This window comes from Mesoplodon bidens, assembly GCF_964165515.1.
Source record: "Mesoplodon bidens genome assembly, chromosome: 13".
NCBI lineage: Eukaryota > Metazoa > Chordata > Mammalia > Artiodactyla > Ziphiidae > Mesoplodon > Mesoplodon bidens.
The window spans coordinates 19,008,764-19,026,007 of NC_138169.1; the positions used below are offsets into that span (position 1 = coordinate 19,008,764).

The 17,244-nt window shown below is 51.7% G+C and overlaps 1 protein-coding gene across 2 annotated transcripts; it reads left to right on the top strand.

The window, feature by feature from the left end:
* The first annotated feature begins 791 nt into the window (after window positions 1-791).
* SELPLG (selectin P ligand) lies at window positions 792-15,257 on the top strand. 2 transcript variants are annotated; one of them, XM_081252591.1, is made up of 2 exons: window positions 792-1,430; window positions 12,758-15,257. In XM_081252591.1, the coding sequence occupies exon 2, from the start codon at window positions 12,763-12,765 to the stop codon at window positions 14,248-14,250; it is 1,488 nt and encodes a 495-aa protein (XP_081108717.1). In that variant the 5' UTR covers window positions 792-1,430; window positions 12,758-12,762; the 3' UTR covers window positions 14,251-15,257. The 2 variants fall into 2 exon arrangements, with proteins under 2 accessions (XP_081108717.1, XP_081108716.1); XM_081252590.1 differs by lacking the exon at window positions 792-1,430 and adding an exon at window positions 9,159-9,267.
* Window positions 15,258-17,244: the final 1,987 nt, after the last annotated feature.

The following is a 17,244-nucleotide window of genomic DNA, read 5'->3' on the forward strand; positions in this document are numbered from 1 at the left end:
CCTCGTGCCCCTCTGACTTGGCCATCAGCATCCTCCCCAGTTCTTGGAGAACCTGCCGTCTTTGGAGGTTTCCTATTTTATAGATAGAGAACTGGGACCTGGATGGGGGGAAGTCACCCCAGGGTCACACAGGTCCCTGACTCCTGGTCCGCTCGCTCTCCTTGACCGCTGCATCTTAGGGATCTTGCCCTCAGCTTCACACCTGCGGGTCTGGTGACGGGCTGTGGTTCAGGATGTGCTGGGATTCGGGGTGGACATCCAGGTCAGATCCTAGCAGAGAGACTGTCCCGCCCCCAAAGTGCTTTTGAACCCAGGCTAGAAGAGACGTACCTGGAATGCTTATGATCGGAGATGAGAGGAGTGGCCTTCCTCTCCTGGGTAAGGCTTTCAGAGTTTCTCAGCCCCTGCCCCTGAGGGCTGGCTCTTCCCCCACCTGCTGGGGAGGAGCGGGAAGCTCTGAGGGTCTCCCTTCCTCTTTGGGGACTTCAGTTTCCCTGTCTGTACAGACTGAGTTTTGGGCCCCTTCCAGCTGTAGCTTCCTAAAGTGATCAAGGTTCTGTCTGATTTTCAGTTTAAAACAACCTGTGTGCAAGGCAGGATGTGAACCTCTCTCTGCATGTGTCCTGAGCCACACCTTGTACAAAGCCACTGGCCAGACCCTGGGAGACAGCTCTTCCTCCTTGGCTTCCTTGAGAGTCCTTGAGAGTCTGTGCGTTCTCAGGCCTCCCAGCCTTGGCTTCTGCTCTGTGTTCTCCTTGGGCCGCTGCTTTCCCCCTGGGCTGCCCGCCCAGCCCTACTTGTCAGCTCAAGGGCCACTTCTCCTTGGAAGAGTCTCCTGACAACTCCCCGCCGACCCAGGGTGGGTTAGGGGCCCCTCCCTGGTTCACCCCGGGGTGACCTGACTACATACACTGTGTCCTAACGGTCTGTTTACTTGTTTACTTGCTGGCTTCCCCACCATCCTCCTTTGCATCTGGTCACTCCCTCCCTTCCAGGACGGGTGCCCTCTCACCTCCACACTCCATCCCCGTGGAGTAGTGCTGCGGCATTTCTCAGCTTGGGCCGCCCCCCTCCCCTACCAACTACCCCTCCCCTGTAAGTTTCCATGTGGTTCTAGGTGTTTCCGTGGTTACAGGAACCCAAGAGTGACCTTGGGCTCAGCAGAGCCCTTTCTCCTACTACCCACCCAAGCTTGATCAACGTCCCCAGAGCTGCAACAAACAAGGAGGTGTGGGCCGTCACGTGGCCTTGAGTAACCACACTTTTGCTTCCTTCTTTTACACACGGCCGTTGGGGGTTGGAGCGGTCTGAGACCACGGCAGAGGTGCCACAGCCGTGCTTGGCAGCACGGGCTGGGTCCTTATCGCTAAAGCAGAGACGCCGCTTCTCCTGGGCCCACGAGGCAGCCATCTCATGCTCTGCTGAGCACGGTAAGTGCCAGCTTGCAAAAACCACAGGGAGTGGCTGGGTGGCAGGGTCTCCGGGGACCAGCGGGCCTGCCTGACAGCCAAGGGCGGGTTGGGGGGGAGCCCCGGGCAGAGCCTGAGCTGCAGCCCCTGGAAAGGACACCCCAAAGCCCTGGGCACTCGGGATTGAGGTCTGCCTGGAGTTGGTAGCCTTATTCTGCTGTCTCTTCCGGATCCTGCTCCCCTCACTTCCACTCTGCCTTTCCTGTCAGGTTTGCCAGCAGCTGTCGGCTTGGGGGCTACTCTGAATTCAAAAAACTGGGGAAATCAGGAGCATGTCCCTAAAAATCATCCTCCTACTCCTTTCATGAGAGGTGAAGGGATTTGCTCAGGCTATGGATCCATAAAAATAGTGTTTCCAGGGCTTCCCTGGTGGCGCAGTGGTTGAGAGTCCGCCTGCCGATGCAGGGGACACGGGTTCGTGCCCCGGTCCGGGAGGATCCCACATGCCGCGGAGCGGCTGGACCCGTGAGCCATGGCCGCTGAGCCTGCGCGTCCGGAGCCTGTGCTCCGCAACGGGAGAGGCCACAGCAGTGAGAGGCCCGCGTACTGCAAAAAAAAAAAAAAAAAAAGTAGTGTTTCCAAAGTGTGTTCTTCACATTCTTATAGGATTGAGAAAGTGATGCTTGTCCACAGCAAATTATTAAAATATTAGTATTAAGATACTACTGCTAGCAAAGGAGAAAATAATAATGATTAGAATACTCATTACTTTTGTATCTGGGGTGCTTTAGGGGCATAAAAGACAATGGTGGGGGGCTCGTAGCTAAAGCAGTGTCCCCTTACACACACACACACACACACACACACACACACACACACACACACACACACACACACACACACACACACACACACCCATAGGCAAGGATCAGGGCCGGCAGGCTCTGGTCTCCTAGAATTCTTTTTTCCTCAGGAGGTGGCTCCCCAGCCTCCGGGCAGGCCACACCCTACGTGGTAGATGCCTCCCTCACTGGGCTTGGCCGGCAGACAGGGGAGATTGAAACTCAATGCAATGGGCTGGGATGCCAGGCTGAGCACTCCCTGGGAACCTAGGCCTTCAGAGGGGCCGGGGAATCATCTGAGAACCCTGCCCCCTTTTTACAAATGAGAAAACCAAGGCTCAGAGCGGGGAAGCAGCAGCCCATGGCAGCATGGCTGGGAGGTGGCCGAGCTTGGACTTGTGGTGGCCCCATCTGGCCGCAGGACCCTCATGGAGCCCACAAAGACCCAAGGCCTCTGTCTCTCAGTCTCCTTTGCTGAGCTGGAGCAGGAAGACAGTGGGGGTGGCCTCTGGCTAGAAGGAAATTTGATTGTTACCTGTTGTACTTCTTGCTGCAGGACAGGCCACTAAATCAAGAGACAAGGTGTTGGAGCAAGGAATAGCAACTTTATCTGGAAAGCCAGCAGACCGAGAAGATGGCCCACTAGTGTCCCAAAGAACCTTCTTACCTGAGTTAGAATTCAGGCTTCTTGTATACTAAAAGGGGAGGGGGTGTGGCTGGTTGTTGCAAACTTCTTGGTGCTGGAATCCTTTGTTCTTGCAACTGTCCACATAGTTCTGGTCGCAACGTTCCTGTAAACCTCCAACAGGACAGTTGTTATTTTCTGTTCTGCAACTTTTTAATCTCTAATAGAGTGGAAAAGTGTTATACCTTTAAAGGTCAAGCCCGGGAATATTTCAAGCTATAGGTGACATTCTTTTACAAAGGTGCAGAGCCAGTAGGACTAAGCAGAGGCAACAGAGCACAAAGGTTAGAGCTAAAGGAATAGATCCAACATGGAGTCAGCCTTGTTCTTCTCTGTTACAATTCCCTACTGTCAACGTCCATTCCACAATCTTGTGGGATAAGGGGTGATGACCACTCTGGCTATTTCCTGCTGAACGGGGGCAAGGAGGGGGTGATGGTGGAATGGAATTTATCAACTTGGAACTGGAAGTATTCCCGAGTCCTAGGCTGGATATAAGCAGTTTGCGTTATGAGGACACTGCTCCCCCTTTTCATGGCCCTGTCACAACACTTAGACAAGCACTTGAACATATATAGAAACTCCAGCACTTGGGATGAGGGCACCTAGGCTGCTCTGCCCTGAGCTGTCGTTGCATGTGTCCCCTGTTGGCCACACAGTTCGCTTTATTAAAGCATTTCCTTTCCAACAAGTACAAGTGAAATGGGGGAGTAGAGTCATTGTTACCTATCTGGTAGGAGGCTGGTAGGATCTTAACAGCAGCTTAAGATCTTCTGATGGCTTGCAAGTCCAAGTCTGCAGACCTATCGGCTACAGATTCTCCTGCCTGGGCAGACACCTGTAATGGCCTACCATCTAATATTTCAAAAGGGCTTAATTTAAGCTTGCTTCTGGGAGCCGCTCTAATCTGTCACAGGGCAACTGGCAAGGCCTTATCCCAAGGTAAATGAGTAGTTTACAATCAATATGATACCTGTTGGGTTATACTTGTAGACAAAAGCAAGCCCATTGTCACTTTGGTGTTAGGCAATCCAAATTGAGGAATAATTTGCCTTTCCTGGGGCACCATCAGCCCCCACTTCTCATCTTACCTTTCTGTAGACCTCAGGGGGATCAAGTTCTGTCTGTTTTTCTGAGTTTTCTAGGAGAGCCCTCTGTAGGTGTTAAAGCATGTTCTGGTGGGACTCTGATATCAAGTTGTCCTGGTGAAAAAGTCACTTGAGCATTTAGTTTACAGAGGCAATCTTGGCCCAGGTGGGGGATAGGGCATTCAGGTATGTACAAGAAACTGTTTTTGGTTTGTTTGTTTGTTTTTGCGGTACGCGGGCCTCTCACTCTTGTGGCCTCTCCCGTTGCGGAGCACAGGCTCCGGACGCGCAGGCTCAGCGGCCATGGCTCACGGGCTCAGCCGCTCCGCGGCATGTGGGATCTTCCCAGACCGGGGCACGAACCAGTGTCCCCTGCATCGGCAGGCGGACTCTCAACCACTGCGCCACCAGGGAAGCCTGGAAACTACGTTTTAATATCAGATTTCCTAATTGACGCTCCAGTGGTTTGAAAATGGTCGGCTCTGTACTTCCCCTGATACCCCAGTGACTGGAGTAGACTGGGATGTTCTCTGTGCCAACTTAGTGTTTAGCATGGAATACGTTGCCCCTGTGTCTACCAGAAAGTCAATCAGTTTGCTTCCCACTGCCAGTTTTACCCAGGGCTCCTGTGGGAATATTTGAATTGAGTGTCATAAATCCAGAGGAGCCCCTGGGCCTCTTCATTCATCATGTAAACATTCTTCCCTCTCTACCTAATCTGAGAGGCCCCACTCCTTTCCTTTTTTAGCCCTCCTTTTTAAAAAAATTTTTTTTTAATTGAAGTATAGTTGATTTACAATGTTGTGTTAGTTTCAGGTATACAACACAGTGATTCAGTTATACATATATTTATATCTATTCTTTTTCAGACTCTTTTCCCTTATATGTTATTACAAATTAGTGAGTATAGTTCCCTGTGCTATACAATAGGTTCTTGTTGTTTATCTACTTTATATATAGTAGTGTGAATATGTTAATCCCAAACTCTTAATTTATCCCTCCCCCACCCCTTTCCCCTTTGGTAACCATAAATCTGTTTTCTATGTCTGTGGGTCTATTTCTGTTTTGTAAATAAGTTATTTTGTATCTTTTTTTGAGATTCCACAAATAAATGATATATGATATTTGTCCTTCTCTGGCTGACTTCACTTAGTATGATAATCTATAGTTCCATCCATGTTGCTGCAAATAGTATTGCTTGGTTCTTTTTATGGCTGAGTAGTATTCCATTATGTGTATGTACCACATCTTCTTTACCTATTCGTCTGTTGTTGGACATTTACATTGCTTCCATGTCTTTAACCCTCTTGTTCTTTAATTTCAGGCATTCTCTTTCTCAGTGTCCTTTCTCTTTACAGTAAGTGCATTGTTCTTTACCTAGTGCTGGCTTCTCTTTCTCAGAGCCTCCTGTCTTCCAGGAATCCAATGCAACAGTTAGAAAAGTACATTTCACCTTGTGCCTTCTTTTTCTGTTTGTGTTCTCTGCTGTTGAATACCTTAAAAGCAAAGTCTACCAACTGAGAAAGACTCATTCCAAATGTACCATCTAATGTTTGTAACTTTCTCCTGATATCTGGGGCACTTTGGCCGATAAAGTTCATGTTTACCTTTCTAGTATTTTTAGGGCCCTTGGGATTGGCATCAGTATAATGTCTGTAGGTCTGATAAATCCTTTCAAAAAATTCAGAGTGGTCTTCATTCGATTTGTGCTGAATTTCTTGAATATTTTCAAACTCTTTTGTTTTAGGACCCCTTTTCGAAGCCCTGCCAAGATGCACTTAGGGCAATGCTCTAATAAGGGCATTGCTGCCTCACTGAGGATCCCAATTTGGTTCAACTGTGGGTGCTGCCAGGTGGGCTTTGGGTGTACCATTTGGGTCCATTAAGTGGAGCTGGTACGCTTCTTCCCTGGCCTTATCAGTGACCATTCTCCTTTCATCTCCTGTAAGGATCATGTTGAGAAGAACGTGTATGTCTGTCCAGGAAGGGTGATGGGTGGCAAAAATGGAAGCAAACAATTCTGTCATTCGGAAGGGACTCTCCCTATAAGGAGGATTGTCCAATTAAACAAGTCCAAGGTTGACAAGGGACTGTGCATCCATAGACACCCAGCCAGCTGGCCATTTTCATTTATGCACCCTATGGGATAATTGCCATGCTCTGGGATGGCTCCCAGTCCAAATTGGGTGCCCTGTTGGGTCTTAGATGGTGATACCAGACAAGGTCCCTGTGCCCAGGAAAATAATTGATCCCTATAAGGAGAGGGAGCCAGTCTGACCACTACCTGAGCCCCAGGGTTGGGAATTGGGGCTGGAGCAAGAAGAATGGGAGGCAGTGGAAGAGGTGGAGGTACTGGCATAGTGGCTGGAGTGGCTGGGACCCAGCTCAGCCAGGGGAGCGTTTAAGGTTTGGAGCAATGTATCCTCATTCTTGTTCCCTTCCTTTTCTTCCTGTGTGACAGCTCTTGCCTTGGGTTTCTTTTCAAGCCTTTATACCGTAAGGCGACAACTGTCTGACTTTTTCTCATCCTGATGTAATAACACAAATGCTTGCATGCAGGGGATTTTATCATTCTCCCCTGCTTCTTCGCAGAATAGCTCTAATTTCAGGATCGTATTGTAATTTAGAGAGCCATTCAAAGGCCACCATTCCTTAGATCCTAACAGGTACTGTGGCCACACACTGTTACAATAAAATATCATCTTCCTCTTACTCATGGGTTCATAGCTGTAATCAGACCACTTATCCAACATGCACCCCAGAGAACTTTCTTTAGGGATAGTTGAAACATTCCCCATCTTTTAAAGACAGAAATACAAGATGGAGTCAGGTTTGTTCTTCTCTGTTACAGATGGCTGGTGTGTGTCTGTGTGTTGGTCCCTCTGTCTACAGACAGACAGATATCCTCTGAAAATTGTCAGTCGTTATACTAAAACCAGGTGTAAGTCTCAGTGAATTCATTTGTGAAAGGACCTCACTTCCTCTGTACCAGGCCAGCAAATTTGGGTACGACAGTTGAGAGTTGGGTTATTTGGAGGGTGGGAGGGAAGGCAAAAGAAATCTTAGCTATCACTATGGTTTGTGTCCCTGTAAAGGGTCACAGAACATTCAACAGATATATCTGCAGTATTAAAATTTCATGGGGGCGGGTGGTAATTAGGGAAAGTAATGTCCGGAAAGGCTCCTTGATGGGGCTGGGGTAATTGATTAGAAAAGGTTGGGAAGTGCAGGATGCCAAATGTGAGGCCAGAATCCTGCAGATGGCACGTGCTGTGCAGCTGTATGCCTGTTTCCCTGCCTCACTCCTGTGTCCACTCCTGCAACTCGCCTTTAATGAGCCCCCAGGACGCCAGGCCTGTGAGGGCCAGGGATCCTGTGGAGACTTGTGGTCTGGTGGGGGCAGTAGAGCAGCCACAGTGCCTGTGCTCCAGTGGGCCAATGTCGCAGCGCCCACCAAGCACCTGCCTGTCTGCTAAGCCCTGGGTGTGTAGCGTGAGCCGTAAGGTGTCTGTGGTTCCTGTCCTCTTAGTGTTTATGAGCTGATGGGAGTGAATGTTTTGAAAGTAAACAAACATTTTTAAAAACAGGTTTAAACAACCGGACTAATGATGCCTGGGCAATCTGGGAAGGCTTCTTGGAGGAGGCAGCATTTGCTTCGGCTCCGGAGAATGGCCAGGTCATGTTCACAGGTGGTACAGAGCTGTGACTATGAGGTGGGCTCTGGAGCAAGACCAACCAGGTTTAAGTTCCTGCTCCTTCTCTTACTGGCCATGTGACTTTAAGCACCAAGTGGACCTCAGTTTCCCCATCTTTCATGTGGGGTTAATACGAGGAGGCTGTGGGGCCCAAGTGAGCTAATAGTTCATGCAGAGCTCTCAGAACAGTGTCCAGCACATTGTCTACACTTGATACACAAACCAGAGGAGGCCAAAGCTGTGTATGGCACCCAGGACTTACTGTGGAGACAGGTTTCTGGGGCTCCTGGCCCCAGCTGTCTCTGACTGACAAGGTCAGAAGTGTGTCAAAGCTGTCCCAGGGTTGTAGATTTTTCAGGGATGTGGCCTTACATGCAGAATGACAATGACAACACCTGGCCTTTATTGAGCACTTACTTTGCGCTAAACGCTCAACCTGGATCAGCTCGCTTCAACACATAACAATCCCACAAAGTGTAGGCGCTACTGGTATCTTGTGCTCCAAGTGAAGAACCTGTGGCTCAGAGAGGTGTGTTCAGTTGCCCAAGATCACACAGCTTGTAAGCGACAGAGCTGGGACTGGATCTGGTTTGTTACTGGATTTGATCCTGAGCTGGGCCAGGTCCTGTCTGTTACTAAACCAAAACTGGGGTCTGCTCGCTTGTGTGCAGTAAAGCCAATCTACTGACACCATGTTGTGGTGAAGGAAAGTGCAGTGTTTATTGCAGGGCGCCAGACAAGGAGTCCAGGACAGCTAGCGCTCAAAAAGCCCAAACTCCCCGATGAGCTTTAGCAAAGCAGTTTTAAACGCCAGGTGAGGGAGGGGAGTTCCAGGGACTGTGATCAGCTCGTGCACAATTCCCTGATTGGTTGATGGTGAGGTAACAGGGTGGCGTCACAGGGGTTAACATTATCAATCCTCATGCGCCAGGTCTGGGGTCATCAAGTAGTTAATTCCTTCCATCTGGTGGGGGTTTTAGCATCTGTAAAACAACTCAGGAAATGTGCATCAGATACTGTTATCTAGGTACTTCAGGAAGGAGCTAAAGCAGAGGAGATGGGGGAGGGGTCTGTCCTGGGAAGGCCCCACAGGGTCCTGCTGGGTTACATGTCCAGTGCAGCAGGACTCAGACCTGTGCTGCGATCTGGGGGGACACCTGGGCCTCCGCTGGATCCCCTCTCTCGAGGCTGCTCAACCCACACCCTGAGACGCTCAGTCTTTTGGATCCTGAGATTTCAAGCTCTTGAACGCTGGGACTCCTGGGATTCAGGATTCCAAATGGGAGGTCCCAAGCTTCTTGAGTCCTACAAGCACCTTTCCTGAGTGGTCCAGGGCAGCCATGTGGCGCGGTCTCCAGAGCTGGGGTGTGGCCCCTGGCAGCTCGCTCCTCCACACAGCCTGGGTGGGGCTTGGGGCAGAAGCACCCTGGTTTCGGGTGAAGACGAAACGGGCAGTGTCTGACCTCCTCCGTTAAGCAAGCAACAAGAAAGATAGGATGTGGCATCTCCTTGCCCCTCTCTCTGAGCCCTGCCCAACCCACTCCTGTGGTAAGTGACTGTTTTCCTGCCATCAGAGGAGAGAAGAGGTGAAAGGTGGGGCCTGAAGGAAGTGACTTCACCGCCCTGAGCCTTGCTTCCCTAATCTGTGTAATGGGAACCATAGCAGCCAGTGCTGGAGTGAAGATGAATGAGGCCCGCAGATGATGAGATGATGAAATGATCCATCCGCAGTGGGGGTTTTATAACGCATCATAAATGTGTCTTAGCAGAGCTTGAAGTGATTATCCTACCTGCCGTACACAGCGCTTACACTCTGCTCCTCTCCTTGTTACCTGCGTGGCTCTGTGGAGCCACAGAGCCTCTGGGAGCCATGTGGGTTTCAGTCACATGGGCTGAAGCCTGCCCAGCCACGGCCTGGCTAGAGGCTGCTGTGTCCCTGGTCCCTTCCCCTTGAAGCCCACAGTATGGCAGGTACTAGGCACCTGGATTGCCTGAGACTGACTGGGACGAGGGATTTTCAGTGCTAACACTGCGGATGTCTGGGATAAGCTGGTCGCCTTAGACAGGCCCAGGCAGGGAGATGCCGGTTTTCCCAGTGCTCACGGTTGCATCCCAAGCAGGAGGGGAGGTCTCTGCTCTCACACAGGTCTTTGCAGCTTCCCTAACTGCTTCCCTAATGTAGGGAGGTAGGGAGGTCGCCATCGCTGTACTCTCCCTGAGTTGGAGGCCCCCCTCTCCTCTGCGCCTCTGTCCACAGCGCCCCCTGCTGGATGCCAGCATCTGGGGATCTTCCCTGCAGCATCATTCCATTCTCATCTTTGAGATGGTATCGCCCATTTTACAGATGAGGAAACTGAGGCTCAGACTTGGTGAAGCGATCTGCTCAGGTTACACAGCGGCTAAGTGGTCTCTCCTCCATCCCAGGCTGCCTCTGTGTGCAGGGGACTGTGGGGATGGGTGCATGGGGAGAGCCCACATTGGGGAACACAACCTGGTCCCTTCCATAGTACCCTCCCAGCCTCCGTGACTCGCCTAGTTACCTCCCCGACACAGGAACTGGTGGGTTGCGTCTTTTGTTTTTGTTTCTCCCTCTCTGCTTCCAGGAAGTGACTGAGGGCTCTGCCTTCCAGGAACCGAGAACTGCCCAAGTGGGGGGGGTGGGTGTGAGTCTTCATAGTTACGAAATATGTCCCAGAGCTGGTGGCTTATTCCTAAAGTCCCCCACCTGCAGGAAAGTGGGGCAAGGTTAGGCCATATTCTCTTCCCCCAAGAAGGAACTCGACCCCCTGTGCAAAACAGTCTACCTCCCAAAGGCAAGTTCAGAGGCAAAGAGTGTGTGTGCGTGTGTGTGTGTGTGTGTATAACACACTTATTAAGCACCTACTGTGAGCCTGGAACTTTTGAATCCCTCATCTCATTGCATTCTCCCAACAGCCCTGTGAGATGGGTAGTGTTTGTTGTTCCCATTTTACAGATAAAACTGAGGCTCAGAAAGGCAAAGATCTGGGTCAAAGTCATTCCTCTTGTAATGGACAGAGCTGGGACCTGAACATCATTTTGTTAGACCCCACAATCTGTGCCCTCAATCTTGTGCCCTTCATAGCACCCAGTACAGAGGGGGCTGACCCTTCTGGATGATATGGCCTTCAAGGTCCTCCTTAGTCTTACTTTGCCCTCCATTCCCCAGCTGGGTCCCCAGTAGCAGCCACAAACCCATCAAGCTAAGCTGTTTTCCAAGCCTTTGCTCCTTCTGCCCCTCCAACTAGATCAGGTCTCTCCACAAAGCCTTCCTGAGTCCTCGCTGGCTTTGAATCTGATCTCTGCCGCTCGGCAGCTGTGTGGCTTTGGGCAAGTTGCTCTACCTCTCTGAGCCTCATCCCTCCTCAGTAAAGTGAGGACAACTGTGAGAGCCAGATGTGTCTGGTGCAAATATCATCAAGATTGGTTTAAGAAATGATTTTAAGATAAAATCAGACTGGCATTTTAGAAACCATCATAATTCTAACTAACGTGAGAGGTTGGATTGAGCCTAGAAGCTGAGGGATCTGTGAGTGAGTTACAGTCACTCAAAGAATGATGAACAATTGCTCTCTGCCCCGAATTACATGAAGTGCAAGGAAAGGTATTGAATAAATGGAAAAGAATTTGAAAAAGAATAGATATATGTATCAATATATGTATACCTGAATCACCTTGCTGTACACCTGAAACTAACACAACATTTAAATCAACTATACTCCAATTAAGAAAACAAACAAGGAAAGGTACTGGAAATTATCCAGGCTCTGCCCCAGACGCTGTGCCTGGGACTGCATATTGCTGAAGGGTGCTATGTCAGGGAATCGAGTGATATATGCATCCTGCCCCAGGACACAGCTGTTGGTCACCACAGGAGTCTCAGCTGCAAGATTTTGAATCCCACAGATACCAGCCAGTGCCAGGGGAGTGTAAGGGGAGAGAGGGAAATCCAGAAGGCATGAGCATTCACAAGGCCAAGTAGAAAGATCAATGAGATGTCCAAAGGGAGAGGCACTGCCCTTTCTGGCTACCTGTTCGGGAGACTGAGGGGTGATACCAGGATGGACAGTGGCCCTCCCTACTCACAGGCAAATGAGATGACTGTCAACTTGCTGAGGATAGCCTCTTCAGAAAAGATGTGAGTTTATCTCCTGGCCCCAGATAGAGCAGTTGATGGCTCTGGGTCCTTGAGGACTTATGGGATAGATTTACTGCAAGAACTGAAGTAGCTGCCCTTGGTGGGAGCTGGAGATGGGAGCAAAGTGCTGAGGGCTTTGCAGATCCCACCTCATGTTATCCTCACAATAGTCTCTGCATAGGTGCTGTCATTCCCATCATGTAAGTGAGAACCCGGCCAAAGGGAACTGGGCCAAGGCAAGACACCAATAAAGGATGAGAAATCTGAGAATCTGAGGGACAGGACAGGGCTGTGTGGGATGGGAGCCAAGATAAGGGAAAGTGGAACAGAACGATGTGGAGAGAGGAGTCAGGATCAGACTCTGAGAAGCCTCAAAGGGCCAAATGAACAGCTTTATCCTGCAAACCTGCAGCCACCAAACTCTTGCTCACAGACCCCATCAGTGGACAATATAGGAACATTGATCTCTTTAGTAATTGTATAAAGTACCACTGCATCCATGATATATTATAAATGTATACAAAAATAGAAATTAAGAAGTGACATAAAAGTTAATATAACTAGAAGATCTAATATTATCTTTCTGCACCCCAATAGATTGTCTTGCCCACAGATAAAAAGTTTTAATAAAAAAGAATAAGGAGGCAAACACATTTCTATGCACCATGTAGAGGGAGTTAAAGGGCTACCCGCCAGATGGATTCATTGATGTTGACAAGTAATAATAGCTGCTATTTGCTGAGGGTCTTCTGTGCACCAGGCATGTGCTGGATCACAAGGATGCCCCAGGCCAGATGAGCTCCCAGCTGTGGCCGTTGAGGGTGCTTGGCAGGTTCAGGGGTACAGCTATCCTGACATCCCTCTGTCCGTATCCCCCTCCAGGTGCCATGTTTCTGAAACTCCTACTGCTTCTGGCCCTGCTGGGCCCTGGCAGCAGCCTCCAGCTGTGGGAGACCTGGGAGGATGGAGCCGAGGAGGCCCCAGGCCCCCTGCTTGTCCGCGGCCGGAGAGAAGTGGATGAGGACGACTCCGACATATATGACTATGACATGCAGACGGACCCTCCAGAAATGCTTAACTATAGCACCGAGGCCCCCAAGCTTCTGCCTGTGATGGGAACATTGGAGCAGAGAGAGTCTGCAGGGCCTTTAACACCTGAGCCAATCACTCTGGAGGTGGCCACAAGGGACCCTGCTGTCCTGGATGCAGGAGGGGCAGCCACTGGGAATCTGAGCATGGAACTGGTCATACGGGTCACTCTGACCAAAGAACCAGCCACTGTAATCCCTCCCGTCATGGAGGATCCATCTACAGAATCAGCTGCAGTGGAGGCCCTGTCCACAGGGCCAGCAGGCAGAGTGGCACTGGCCACAGAACCTGCAGCCACAGAGGCTCTGTCCACAGAGACCCTGCCCACGGAGCCAGCAAGCACAATGGCACCAGCCACAGAACGCACAGCCATGGAGGCCCTGTCCACAGGGGCCCTGTCCACAGAACCCACTGCCACAGAGGCCCTATCCACAGAATCCACTGCCACGGAGGCCCTGACCACAGAACCCACTGCCACAGAGACCCTGTCCCCAGAGCCCCTGACCACAGAACCCACTGCCACAGAGGCCCTGTCCACGGAACCCACTGCCACGGAGGCCCTGTCCACAGAACCCACTGCCACGGAGGCCCTGTCCACAGAACCCACTGGCACGGAGGCTCTGTCCACAGAACTCACTGCCACAGAGCCCCTGTCCACAGAATCCACTGCCACAGAGGCCCTGTTCATGGAACCCACAGTCATAGAGGCTCTACCCACTGAACTGGCCGCCACAGCAGTTCTTTCCATGGAGCCCACTACCACAGGGGCCCTGCCCACAGATCCAGCCACTGTGAAGACCCTGCCCACAAGACCTGCTACCACAAGGGGCCTAACCACAGCCCTTGCTGTGCCCTCTGATCCTCCCAAGAGCACCATTGTGGCAGTTGGCAATTCATCTGATAAATTGATCTACAAATGGAAAAATGGTCAGAGTCTTTTCCCCCGGAGCTCCATGGCCCCAAGCCCCACAGAGGGCCTGCTTGACCCCAGCTCGGTGAAGCAGTGTCTGCTGGCCATCCTCATCCTGGCCCTGGTGGCCACCATCTTCCTCGTATGCACCGTGGTGCTGGCCATCCGCCTGTCCCGCAAGAACCACCTGTACCCCGTGCGCAATTACTCCCCCACCGAGATGGTCTGCATCTCGTCCCTGCTGCCCGAGGGGGGCGAGGGGCCACCTGCCATGGCCAACGGGGGCCTGCCCAAGGCCAAGAGCCAGGGCCTGAAGGCGGGGTCTGGGGAGGACCGCGAGGGGGATGACCTCACCCTGCACAGCTTCCTCCCTTAGCTCCCGGCCCGGCTGCCTGAGCAGGACAGCCCCCCAAGCGGCCTCCACAGCCTGCTGGGCCACCACCCATACCCAGGCTCTATGCCATGGGTCCAGGCTTCCTTGGAGCCCCCCTGGGGATGGGAATGTTTAGGGTGGGAACCCTGGCCGCCCTACACAGGACTGAGAGCAGCCAAGGTCCAGGCACCAAAGCAGGCCTGGCAAACGGAGCCCCCAGTGGAGGCTGGAGAGGCCGCCTCCACCTCCCTGCCTCCCATGTGTTCTTTTTTTTTTTTTTTTCTCCCATGTGTTCTTGGCCCCCTCTAATGCCTCCTACGGCTGCTGGAATCTCACCCCCATGTGCCCAGGAGGACTCAGGGTTCCCTGCCCACACCCCCACTGCCACTTTCTTCTGGTGGCCATGGTCTCTGCACAGGAAGGGGGCACTTTTGGGGGGGAGTACGCCATTCCTGAGTTCATTTCCTGTCACTCCCCGTTTGGGGTATCTCTCCCAGGAGCCCAGGGTGAGGGCTGGGCAGGCTTGGAAAACCCAAGACTACGGGCTTCTTTGGGACTTTGTGGACAAATGAACTTCCATCTGGTGACAGAGTGACCCCCGTCCCGCCCTCCCTCGCCTCCCTCTGTGGCCTTGTTTTAGGGTGGGCTCTGCCTTGTTCACCGAAGTCTCCCAGGGCCCAGCTCGGGGCGCGGGAGAGCAGACACTCAGTAAATGTTTGGTAAACAAGCGATGGCTGAACGAATGCTTCAAGGTACCAAGGTGCCTCCTTCAGGTGGGGAGTTGGTCCTTTGCTGTTCACGCCCAGCCCCAGGCCCCTCAGGAAGACCCCTGCACGGGCTGTTGCGGTTACTTCAGGGGGCATCTTGCTGTACCCTTGGGCAGCTGGGAGGCGGGGTTCAGGCTGTTGGAGGGCAGAGGGTGCTGGCCTCGGGAACCACTTTTTTCAGCGCCTCCTGTGACCCAGTTCAAGCCTACAGAATTTGGTTCCCCCCCACCAGATCTCAGCCAGATACCCCTCTAAACATCAGTGCCATCCTCCCCAGAAGCCCACCCTGACCCCTCTGTTCCACATGGGGCCCATCTCCCGTTAACACCCAGCGGCCCCTCCTCACAGGGGGAGCCTGGCTACACCCTCCAAGGCCTTCCTACAACTGACCACTTGTCATGTAGAGTTGGGGGCCAGTAAACTTTTTCTTAAAGGGCCAGACCATAAATATCTCAGGTTTGGCGGGCTGCGTGGTCTCTGTTGCAACTTCTCGACCCTGTCGTCATGGCATGAATGCAGCGATGGACTCTGTGTCATAAATGAATGGGTTTGGCTGAATTCTATTGAAACTTTGTTTACAAACAGGCAGCAGGCTGGGTTAGGCTCTATAAGTTAGCTTGTCCCCGACTTAAGTGTAGAGTGACCAGATGTCCCGGTTTGTTTGAGACTGCCCTGATTTTAGCACTGAAAGTCCTATATTATGGAATATAAGACTTTCAGCTCCAGCAATCAGGACAGTGGGTGGCCCTATTTAAGCACTGAAACCCACGTGGACACTGAGGGTCAGATCAGGAAGCCAAAGGCTTAAGAGAAGTGAAGAGCCTGGCTTACTTCCTGACAGTGGTTGAGCTGGGATTCAAACTCTTGATTTTTGCTTCCCAATGCCTTTTAGTCATTTTTGTACAGGGAGAAGGACAATACACACACACACACACACACACACACACACATTTCTACCTTCTAATACATTCATCTCAGGGGACTTTTTCTCTTCTAGAAAAATACCTCCAGGGGCCTCTTTGGGAATGCAGGACCCCTCCACTCCAGGGCATAACCTGCAGAGAGAGTTCAGAGAAAATGTTGAATCTGAGAGGTATTGGCTGCAGCTCGGAGAGGCAGGTTTGGGGAACCAGGAGAGACTGGGGAAAGGCAGTAGGAACACGAAAAGCATCAGGGCCGTGGGGGACAGATCAGGGATAAGTGGAGAATTGTCTGCTTCTACCCTACCCCACCCCACCCCTGAACCTCTAGAACAAGTGTGATACACAGGAAGTTGTGTTCAAGGTGCTTTGGCAGGGGCGCTGGTGGAGAGGGTTATCTACCGTGGGCGGGAACGGCTGACCCTGCAGAAGGCCGGTTCCTAAGGGAACAACAGGAGTTCACTTCGCCTTTGGCGGTGATCAGAAAAGTCGGGGGGGAGCTCCACATCACGGCGGTAGGGACCCAGAGGCTGAAGGACTTGGGGGCACATTTGGGCAGTCCCTCTGGGGTCTTGCTTCCCCGTCCACCTGGGCAGGGAGCAGGTCTCCGCGTTCCCCTGTGGGCTCCCGGAGCGCCTCTGCTCCAGGACGTCGGTTCTCCGTCTCTAGTGGAAGAGGACCACCCCTCTGCCGCCCTCTCTTCAAGGTGCAGGATTTGTCAGCAGCAGGGATGGTGGGTGCTTGGAGCAGCCACCAGGGGGCGCCCGACACCAGCTCTTGGAGCCAATGGCAGCCTGGAGCTCCGTTGGTCCAGTCTCTGAGGATGAAGGAGGGATGGTTCAAACAGGACGAGGCTCCAAACCCAGTGGAGTGCTGGTATATATTTAACAACTGGCTCCTCGGGTGGATTGGTGCCCAAGGTATGATTTGCAGTGCTTGCCAATTTCCTGCTGTAAATGCTCTCATGGCTGCTTTTGAGAAACCAACCATTTATATGGTAGATGATACAAAAAGGTAAATAATGCCAACAGGGTAGGTAATAGTAGGATGTAGTAAAATCATGAAGAAGTGATGAGTTTTGAGTATTGAGGACCTTGGTTTTTAATATAATGTAATTTAACTGTGAAACAACTGACTCACAAAATTCTGAAAATTTGACAGCTGGCTCTCAGAAACTGGTATAGGCTGCCAGTGTGTCCTTCCCCTTGTCCAGACCTCCCCTTGCCCTTGAACATCACCCCCTGAATCTCCCCATCCGTCCACTGAGCATGAGAATCTGCCACATCTCCATGGGTCCCCTCAAACAGCCT